General features: G+C 36.3%; 1 protein-coding gene across 1 annotated transcript in view; it reads left to right on the forward strand.

The window, feature by feature from the left end:
• Positions 1 to 11,773, forward strand: part of LOC107741256 (transmembrane protein 132C) — a 292,083-nt gene that overhangs the window by 223,715 nt on the left and 56,595 nt on the right. Inside the window, exon 4 of the mRNA XM_016553957.1 lies at positions 8,400 to 8,583. Within this exon, the coding sequence (XP_016409443.1) occupies positions 8,400 to 8,583 (184 nt within the window). The remainder of the gene's footprint in view (positions 1 to 8,399; positions 8,584 to 11,773) is intronic.

Raw genomic sequence — 11,773 nt, forward strand, 5'->3', positions numbered from 1 at the left:
CAGTAACGAGGATATGACATTGTTCTTCTTCCAGTCTCTCACACACACACACACACACTCTCTCTTTTTGAATGCTGACTCTCTAACCTGCCTTGCTTGTGCATGGTTAAATAGCAATTAGGTCAGTGTCTGGCACTATATTTAACTCACCAAACTTCCATGAAGTGATTGTTCCTCAGTGCTGGGCTGAACTTGAGCCTGAGCCAAGACAAAGACGGGTCTGAATGATCACTGCTGCATGGGAACAAGGCAACATAGGTGTACATTCAGACGCTTGTATATTAGACGGCTATTGTAAATGCTTCTATTATGCTTCTATAAATGCTTCTATTTTGCATTTTTTTCTTATTTACTGCAAATATTTCCGTTACAGATTATTATATGCACATAAAATGTTGAATGTGAAGATGAACTCAACAATGAACAAAAACTTCTGGATTTTTCTGGATTCTGTATTTTGTCCCTCTTGCTTGAATGGCAGAAGCAATCAGTAACCTAAAATATTTCTTTTTATTTTTTCCCTTTTTTATTTCTTTAAGATCATAGTCCTACAATTTTGTTTATTTACAAGTTTAAATTACATTTCTCATTCCAGTGTATAACCAAGGGTTTCTACGGGTCGGGAAAAAAAGTCTTAAATCAGAGCTGAAATTAGATTAATAAATTCATGGCATTAAATATAGCATGCACTGCAAAAAAACAAAAACAAAAAACTTCAAATACAAATATGAATGAACAAATATGAAGAACAAGCACCTGTCAGTGGGGAATGAAAACATGTTTTTACTTAGAATTAAAGGAAGCTTTTTTGTTTTTGTTTTTGTAAAACTAATTAAAAAAAATAATGGTTGTATAGTTGTATTTTCAAACTTTGGAGCATTGTTAATAAAGCACATCTATATATTAATGTATTATGTTCTGTTCAATTTATTCCTTATTTATTTCTATAAGGGTTTTTTTTTATTTACTTGGCCTTAAAAATTCTTAAATTTACATTAATAAAACCTGCAGAAACCCTGCTATCGCTGTGTCCGAATATGCCTACTCTTACTCTATACAGTAGGACACATGACAGTGACAACATGGCAGCTGTAGTACTTTGGAATTTCATTCATACTACCTATATTCATACTGATAGAACATATTGTTTTTAACGGTTGCAAAATTTCAAACCAAATGTAGTACCTACTAGACAGTATGTGATTTCAGATGCAACTTATGTGTATAGGATAACAAGCAATTGTGGTATTTTTTTAAGAAAATGACAGATCGTTTTGCTAGATAAGACCCTTATTCCTCAGCTGGGATCGTGTAGAGCCCTTTGAAGCTGCATTGAAACTGCAATTTGGACCTTCAGCCCATTGGCCACCATTGAAGTCCACTATATGGAGAAAAATCCTGGAAAGTTTTCCTCAAAATCCTTAATTTCTTTGCGACTGAAGAAAGATAGACATGAACATCTTGATGACATGGGGGTGAGTAAATTATCAGGAAATTTTTATACTTGAAGTTAGGGATGTAACGATTACCGGTTTGACGATAAATCGTGATAAAATACCCCACGGTTAGTATTACCGTTTCATATTTTAATTATCACTATAACCGTATTCGATTACCACGATTTGAACAACTGAGGATAAATAAATACTGTACTGCACAGGGCTCCAGTGTGCGACCAAATGGACGCATTTTGCAATAATTTTTTCTGCCGGTGCGACTAAATTTTGTGTGCGGTCGCTCTGGCGCGACCACCACATTGTTTAACTTATAAGCGCTGCATTTCTGTTGCATGTGAGAAACATCAAACGGCAAACGAAACTGAAAGCATAATGAAACCGTGCGACTCGTTTGATCTGCACAGCGCTTCGAGTGTAGAGCCTGGTTTATACTTGCCGCGTCAGGAGCGCGAAGCTGTGTGCAGCAAAAATGACGTGAATATTGAGGAAACGATAGATGGGTTTCATGCTAAAGTAAAGTAAAAGACCGCAAGGTGAACATGTTGGTATTCTTGTGGGACAAAAACATGCAAGCACTGTCACCGACAGCAAGTTTATTTTTACTTTTCTTTTTGTTTTCATTTTGAAAAGCTTGTTATCTTTGCTGTTTACCTCACGTTATGCTATGGAGGCTCTCTTTTTTATTTATTTGATTCCTCAGTGTTTGCTAAACGTTCTGTAATTTATTAGTCGGTATATAATAGCCTACAGCATGTGGTGTAGGCCTATGCCATGCCTCAATCGTCTTATTCGTTTTTGTTCATAAACGTTTTATATAAGCTAGTTTGTCATTGTATCTTACTGTTTTATTGTTGTTATGCCTTTTAATTAAGAATAACAATGAATCCATCTTTTGTTTTAGTCTTAAAAAGTGAAAGGTGTGTAGATCAAAAAACGGACCGAATTAGCATGCCCTGCTGTAAATTTTGACCGGTTGATGAAAAACAAGCTTATGTGGATTCTAAACATTTAAACAATAAGGCTTTTTGAACATTTCCAGCACATTTTAACAATACCGTGATAATACTGATAACCGTGATCATTTTGGTCACTATAATCGTGATAAGACATTTTCATACCGTTACATCCCTACTTGAAGTGAACTAATCCTTTAAAACCTGCCCCCTTTTATTTATTTTTTTATAATCGACTGCAAGTTCACATTTAAATCTGCCTCCATCTAATCAATAACCAGTGGATAGAACCAAGCCCCCGTCCTAAATTTTTTCCCTTTTTCGATAATATGTTTCACAATATGTTTTCAAGGAAGAAAAGATCTGTCACTGCTTCCATTACAACTTTAATCTCTTCAAGAAGAATGTCATGTAAATATGCACCCTGTTTTACAATTGTCCTAACTCTGGAAAATACTTCAATCCAGTGACAGATTAATTAGAGGCGACGTGACAACTGAAAGCCCTTGGCTTGCTCTTCCCGGACACCTGCAGAGGAACTCTCTCAAGCGATGTTCTGAAGTGCACGGTTACATGAGTGAACCCGTCACTGGTGACAAATGGCTCTTTAAGTCTGGCTGACAGCACTTCTCCGTTCCCTCTGCTTCTGTCCAGCACTCTTAAAAACACGACTTTCTCAACAAAGGTTAAACAACAGGCGAGTGATTTATGGGTGTGAGTCTGCCTCTCAGCTGCTCTCGGTTTCTGACCTATGATAAGATAAACACTCCTGCCTTTTCAGCATCTGTGGTGGCCACAAACCCTGAACCGATCGATGATGGCTAATTAATACAGCTGGGGACAATGAGACTCCTCTTTTCTCTCTTCTTCCCTCTGCTTAAATTAATTATGGCTGAGAGAGAGAGACTGAAAAATTCTGACTGAAGGTTTTGACTCCGATGCCCTGGTGCCTGTGCTTTCTCCCTGTATACCTCCAAAGTTACTTTAAGTAAAGATAATTGCTCAATTGCATTAGGGTTTCTGAGGGGGTGAGAATATACATGTGATCACATGCGCTTAAAAACTCAAATATGCATGGCTAATTACATTTACAAGGGTTATGTTATAGGTCACTGGTTTCGGAAGAGCTGTATTCACTGTTTGCTCTTTGGGCAGTTGTTTATAATAATATATTTCACTACACTCTTCTCTTAAAGGAACATTTCATGAAAAATTAAAGTTCTGTCATCATTTACATCATTACCATCTTGTCACTGTATGACTTTCTTTTAAAGTATTATAAAAGTAAGTAATGCACTAAATCCATCAAGTCATCTGAGGCAAAATGATTGCTTTTTGTGAGAACAATACCAAATTTAAGGTGTTATTCTTTGAAAAATTTGACATCCGTTCTCTTTGAGGTATCACTGTAAAAATTATTTTTCAAAGTTGTAAATTAATATTACTGGAGTACATTTTACAATAATTTTTGTCTTTCTACTTCAAAATTTCACATTTAATTCAATGTTTTACTTGTTATTTCTTTGTAATTAATTGTGGAATTTACTAGCAATTTCTAAGCAGTGTTATTTTAGCATCACTGAGATACTATTATAGGTTTTGTTAATATTTTAATACATTTTTTTTATTATTATAATTTCTACTTCATGTTAATTAGATTTTTAGTAATTCTGGTGTGTTTTTGTCATTTTTATACATTTTTTGTTGTTTATATATTTGTATATTTATCGTTTTTATAATTTTATATATATTTTATATTTATTTTATAGTTTTTAGTTACATTTTAGTACATCAAGTTAAACTAAATGAAGATAAGAAATGTTGGTACCTGCATGCCTTGTAGCTGATTATGACTTCTGGTTTTAATATGAAGAAGCACAAATGAGATTTGAGAGCTACAAAACATTCAATACATCTCCTCCTTTAGTGTTTTCGTGTTTCATGGACGAAAAAAATGGACGTTTCATGGACGTCATGCTTGAACATACAGGTTCAAGCATGACGTTGAGTCAGACTTTTCATTTTTGAGTGAGCTATGCCTTTAAAAGAAATTCAGAATTCCCATAACGCTTCGCTCCTTTGCCATACGCTCGTTTGCCCTGCTTATTATCCAGCCGTTTATAATGTTTAACAACTTTCCTTGAATGCAGAATAACTTTGCTGTCCTCTCTACTTCTCATCTGCTTCTACATAACTAATCCTCTTAACGCCTCTGAAAGTCCTGTTCGGCGCATTTGTGTTTGCGTATAATTGTGTGAGGCCGCGTGTGTATGCGGTTTGCTTGTCTGCGGCTCATTGTTGGGCACAGCTGAGTGTTTGGGCAAGATCCCTGTCTGACTCTGACTCTGAGTGAATAATGACAAAACGCTCGTGCTATTCAGAGAAATAAACTTGGTGAAATGATTTGTGTGTCAGTACTTTTTGAACATTTCCAGCACATTTTAACAATACCGTGATAATACTGATAACCGTGATCATTTTGGTCACTATAATCGTGATAAGACATTTTCATACCGTTACATCCCTACTTGAAGTGAACTAATCCTTTAAAACCTGCCCCCTTTTATTTATTTTTTTATAATCGACTGCAAGTTCACATTTAAATCTGCCTCCATCTAATCAATAACCAGTGGATAGAACCAAGCCCCCGTCCTAAATTTTTTCCCTTTTTCGATAATATGTTTCACAATATGTTTTCAAGGAAGAAAAGATCTGTCACTGCTTCCATTACAACTTTAATCTCTTCAAGAAGAATGTCATGTAAATATGCACCCTGTTTTACAATTGTCCTAACTCTGGAAAATACTTCAATCCAGTGACAGATTAATTAGAGGCGACGTGACAACTGAAAGCCCTTGGCTTGCTCTTCCCGGACACCTGCAGAGGAACTCTCTCAAGCGATGTTCTGAAGTGCACGGTTACATGAGTGAACCCGTCACTGGTGACAAACGGCTCTTTAAGTCTGGCTGACAGCACTTCTCCGTTCCCTCTGCTTCTGTCCAGCACTCTTAAAAACACGACTTTCTCAACAAAGGTTAAACAACAGGCGAGTGATTTATGGGTGTGAGTCTGCCTCTCAGCTGCTCTCGGTTTCTGACCTATGATAAGATAAACACTCCTGCCTTTTCAGCATCTGTGGTGGCCACAAACCCTGAACCGATCGATGATGGCTAATTAATACAGCTGGGGACAATGAGACTCCTCTTTTCTCTCTTCTTCCCTCTGCTTAAATTAATTATGGCTGAGAGAGAGAGACTGAAAAATTCTGACTGAAGGTTTTGACTCCGATGCCCTGGTGCCTGTGCTTTCTCCCTGTATACCTCCAAAGTTACTTTAAGTAAAGATAATTGCTCAATTGCATTAGGGTTTCTGAGGGGGTGAGAATATACATGTGATCACATGCGCTTAAAAACTCAAATATGCATGGCTAATTACATTTACAAGGGTTATGTTATAGGTCACTGGTTTCGGAAGAGCTGTATTCACTGTTTGCTCTTTGGGCAGTTGTTTATAATAATATATTTCACTACACTCTTCTCTTAAAGGAACATTTCATGAAAAATTTAAGTTCTGTCATCATTTACATCATTACCATCTTGTCACTGTATGACTTTCTTTTAAAGTATTATAAAAGTAAGTAATGCACTAAATCCATCAAGCAACCTGAGGCAAAATGATTGCTTTTTGTGAGAACAATACCAAATTTAAGGTGTTATTCTTTGAAAAATTTGACATCCGTTCTCTTTGAGGTATCACTGTAAAAATTATTTTTCAAAGTTGTAAATTAATATTACTGGAGTACATTTTACAATAATTTTTGTCTTTCTACTTCAAAATTTCACATTTAATTCAATGTTTTACTTGTTATTTCTTTGTAATTAATTGTGGAATTTACTAGCAATTTCTAAGCAGTGTTATTTTAGCATCACTGAGATACTATTATAGGTTTTGTTAATATTTTAATACATTTTTTTTATTATTATAATTTCTACTTCATGTTAATTAGATTTTTAGTAATTCTGGTGTGTTTTTGTCATTTTTATACATTTTTTGTTGTTTATATATTTGTATATTTATCGTTTTTATAATTTTATATATATTTTATATTTATTTTATAGTTTTTAGTTACATTTTAGTACATCCGTCCCCTACCTCTCTCCCCGCTCCCCGTAGACGTATGCCATCTCTGCAATAAAGTATTGTCTGTTGGTTTATTGATTCATTTACTGCTTCTAGAACATTCTTTTTGAAGGAGGAAGGGGTCAGACAGCAAGCAGCACATCCATCAAGCGGCCAATTGGGCGAGTGTAATTGAACTCATTTTGGGGGTGTCATAACAAGGATGGAGGGGGAAGGCGGTTATTTGGCCCCTGTTGATCTGAGGTCAAAGGTCAACTCGGAGCATTTAGAGAGGTTGGGATCTAACTGTGCACATTCATTCAGAAGAAAGAGACGAGGAAGGAATCGGAGGGTTTCCTGTCATTCAGGGAAATGGACTTTGCTGTTTCATATCAGTCTTGAAGCTTGAAGCTTAGTGTGTGTGTATGAGTGCATCACAGAGCAAGACTTTTAACTTGCGGCATAAAGTTTGCTCCACTTTGTAGTGTACTCAGCAAAAGACCTGACCACTTAGATGGTAAGAGACTTGATCATCATGTAACATGACTAAACACAGATTACTTTGTTTTATGTATTGTTTAGGGATTTGTAGTCTTTGATCAGAAGTAATAAATACAGAATATTCCACAGGCATAAAATAAAGCCATGGTTGGGAATATCTTGTTTACTTGCTGCTAAGTGCCATAGATAAAACTTGTGAATATCTTGGATCAATATCTTGTAAACATGACTTTGTTTCCTGGTATTCTGGTAAAAACCTATGCGTGCTAACCCGTAGAATGACAGTCTGATGCAAATTTCACAAAAAAATACCAAGAGCTTGGCTGAAATCACCAGTTCCATGTGTTATGGATTTCAGGTTTTGTGAATACATGCCCGTAACAGTCTGTGCTTGCCATTTGAGACAGAAACTGCTTGGTTACATGATTCTACAGTGCTTTAGTGCTTTTTATCCCTTGTTCTCCATTTCTGACACTTGCAGTAATGCACAGACTCCAAGTAATTCATTAATTGTATTAAGATGCAGTGCCTTCTGGCTGTTACTATTGTTTCCCACAGTAAACCTTCTTCAATGGGTTTTTGTTGCTCTAATTTTCATCTGCAGATCAGTCCCTTGAGTTTATTCTCTGGATGTGATTACAGAGAGGAAACCCTTCAAATTGTTAATATCTTTTGAGATATTTTATGTGCATTAAACACAAGCCGTTCCAGTGAAACTCACACAGTAATCACAGTAATTAGAATCTATACATGATGAGGATTCCAATTATTCATCACCTAAATTGATTTGTTAAAAGTTATTCAGGAATCTGATTGAAATTTTGTGTGTTAAATGTTTTAAATGTTGAGCATTTTGTGTTACTCAATTAAATATTGCATGTAATTTTTACTTTTTACATGACTTTTTAGTTTTTTTTATTCGTTTTTTTTTAACATTTTTAAAATTTGAATTAAGCAAAATTATTCATTGTCACACATACACACACACTTTAATAAAAATGTAACATTTTCATATTTTTAAATATTATTTTATTTTACATATAATTTTTTACTTATCATTACCACTCACCTGTGAAAGAGAGCATATCTCGAAAGGCTTCTTTCTTCTTTCTGTTCTAAGGGCTTTTTAAAATCATCACATAATCACTGAATTTTTTAATATTAACTTATGTGTTCTCAACTTTTGTAGGAGGCCAAAGGCAATACTTCCCCCTGCTGTCCTGGAGGATGTGTGAATAGACATCAAAACACAGTATAAAGTCTGGCTCTCGGCAGCAGTTGTACTAAAGCCCTTGATCTTCCTTGATCTAAGAGTGTCTCCCTCTCTCTCCCCCTCATCCGACATCTGTCTTTCTCTTTTTCTCAACAGACTTGATGGTTCCTTCTATGAGATCATGTGGGTGGACTTTGAGATTGACAATTTCATCAACCTGCGGTCATCGCAGTCCATCCGCTGGCAGATAGAGTATCCCTCTACCGGAGTGTCTGCTGAAGTCATCTCCACCATCTATATTAACCAGAGAGACCTACAGGGTATCGTACCCATTGCTGAGGTGAGAGCACACCATTCACACAGCCTCAACCTCAATGTTTTCTAGAGCTGCACGTCAATACTGGTCCTGTCTGACTGACATGTAAAGCAACCAACCACAGTATATCATGGTTTTATAAGCCATTTAGGGGCGGGCAGGTCTGCATTTGATGAAACAGTATGAAGATCATCTACCTGAACTGTGTCTAAGGCAGGAAGGGATTAAACTCTATAGGGATTTAAGTCTTTAAATCTTTCAGTCTTCCTGACAAGCAGCCCCCTGTGGTTCCGTGTGATATGAACAACAATACTTTGTCATGTCAGAACCATAGGACACAAAGAATGCTTATAGCAAATAGACAGCAGCAGCTATCTCTGTGCTTTTTAAAACACAGCATGAGCAGTCAATAGTAAAGATGAAAGAGCAAGAGAGATATGTGGTCCAACGTTGAGGAATTTTATAATATAATGCAGTATAATGCTGGCTTTTTTGACCACCAATTTATCCTCATCTGTTTATTTTTTATTTATGTATTTACATTTTGGTACTTTTTATTGATTAGATATTATTTAATTGACAGGAAATTGTAATGTGGAAATGTGAGCAGAAGAAAATCAGGACATGATGTGGGTCTCCCACATCAACACTTACTAAGTACTAGGCCACAATCCAGACACCTTTGGGTTTTATTTATTTATTATTAAAATAACCCTCATATTTTGAGCTTCTGATAGGTCAGGTCATGTGTTCCTCCCCCGCTGTTTGGAGCTCCATGAGTCATGTGCCTCTAGCAGGGGGGAGAGGTGACTCTCGCAGCCCCAATCCAAGCTCTCCTGCTGGGGTACATGATTCCAGCACACACCCATCAGCTCGCTCTCGCCATGGAGCCTCTCACAGTGTTGAATGGCTGTTTCCACTGTGGTGGGAAAGTCATAGAGACTGAAGCGGGAGGATAGAGAATATTTACATTCTTTCTTTACACACACTATGTTTGGAAAGAAATTAATACCTTTATTCAACAAGCATGCATTAAATAGATAAAAAGTGACAGTTAAGATTTTAATTTGTTACAAACCTTTAATTCTATTCCAAATAAATGCTGGTCTTTTAAAATTTCTATTAATCAATGAATCAACGTTTCCACTGTTTTTATCATCAATAATTATGTCATGTGAAACAATATTTTAAATATTAATGTTTTTACTTTTTTTTTACATTTTGATCGAATAAATGCAGCATCGATGAGCATAAGAGCATGAAAGACTTCATTCAAAAACTTTCATTCTTAAACTTTTTTTTTACCTGCATATAATATGAGAGAAAAAGATATACATTTACAGAAAATTACACACACACACACACGCACGCACACACACACACACACACACACACACACACACACACGTGTGTGTATCTACAGTAAAAATAGATATTTATTACTAAGTGTTATTGTTTTATATAATCTTTCTTTCCTTCTCTTTATCTTTCACTCCCTGCTAGACTGTGACATCCAGTCCAAACCTTTTAAAGTTAGAGCTTGTTAGAGTCCCTGAATACCTGTCAGTAAAGAAAGACAGAGACACGAGGCATCAGAGACTTCCTGGCAGAAAAGGTCAGAAGATGAAAGATGGCCCATACTGGAGACCTGGACTTCTTGTGAAAGTGGCCCAGCACTGTCATTAACGAAACATGTGTGTGTGTATTTACCCTATAAATAAACTCTTAATAGGACATATTTGTGCTCAGAGTAGCTTTTGGTGAGTTCCAGTAGAGATATGACCTATTAGCAGTAATTTGCCTTGCTCTGTAGATGCTATTTTACCCACAATGAGTATGTACTTGAAAGAGGCTATTTCGCCCATCTCCTCTCTTTGGTGTTGAAAGCCAGTTATAAATTGGCTCTTTCCTTACATCTGAGGTGCTGTGTAATTCTGCTTTGGGCTTGTTATAGTGTTTTAAGCCCAGACGGTGATACCTCCAGGCCATTTTCTTAACTTCTCTCTCTCTCTCTCTCTCTCTCTCTTTCACTCACTCACTCACTCACCCACTCACCCACTCACCCGTACCTTCTGTCTTCATAATCACCTATTCTTCTATATGTGTTCTGTATGTGACCCCTCTATCTTATCTTTTTTGCTATGTGTATGCGTGTGTGTTTCCTCGCCATTTGAGTTGTTCCCAACGGAGTGAGCAGAAGCAGTTGAGTGTCTGAGCAGTAATTAATTCTTAATTGGAACACTTGTTTATCTTTGTTGTTTGAAGATTCCAATGAGTTGCTGAAATACCCAGCGGGCCGTGTAGCTACGAGAGGGGCGGGGCTTTCAGCTGCGCGGCTTAATACCAGTCTGCCTGTGTTTGTTTACATTAGGGAAAGATAGCAAGAGTGAGCGAGAGAGAGGGTGTACGATGCTTAATAGCGGCCGCATTTGAAATTACACTGCAAAAATTTGCACTGCGATGAACCGTTGCTATGGAGAGATGGGCAAAGAGGAGACTTTAAATGAATTGCTTATGCAGTATTATGGTTTATTTTGATTACGGTTTCATGTTGTGTAAATGATTAATGAGTTATAGCACTGGAAATGTATGGAAAGATATGAAGACAGTCACAGCACGAGCGATTTGGGGTGTGGAGGCAACATCTTGTCTGTGTGTTTGGGCTTTTCAGAATTTAAATTTGTGGTTCATTTTCATTTGATATTAATACAGTTTCCATTTGGCACATGGGACAACATTTTACCTAATATAAAACGTACTATATTACAAAATGTATATCCCAGCAGTATTGCAACATACTGTCTTTTACCTTTCAGAAAAAATGCTGAAAGCATTACAAATACAGATGAAAATTAACTAATGTTGTTTTAAAGCCGTATGACTTTTGATTTTCAAGACTCCTACATATTTTCTTCTACAATACTCTAATAAATCACTCTGATGTGTTTTCACAATTTTATCGGAGGTATCAATTATATTATTACACATATTTATTTGCTTGGAAGTGATACAGTACGTGATATAATTGCATTTATAAGTATGAATAAATAATAGGGGTGGGGGGAAAAATCGATACAGCATAGTATCGCGATATTTTCCGCGGCAATACTGTATCGATACATGGACGCCAAGTATCAATCTTTTATTATACTATTTGTTAGAATAATAAAATCTATTTCTTTACAATCCACTAGATGGTGGTGTTGAGTTTTTT

Source organism: Sinocyclocheilus rhinocerous, unplaced genomic scaffold (genome assembly GCF_001515625.1).
Source record: "Sinocyclocheilus rhinocerous isolate Xijiao unplaced genomic scaffold, SAMN03320098_v1.1 scaffold615, whole genome shotgun sequence".
In the NCBI taxonomy this organism is placed as follows: domain Eukaryota; kingdom Metazoa; phylum Chordata; class Actinopteri; order Cypriniformes; family Cyprinidae; genus Sinocyclocheilus; species Sinocyclocheilus rhinocerous.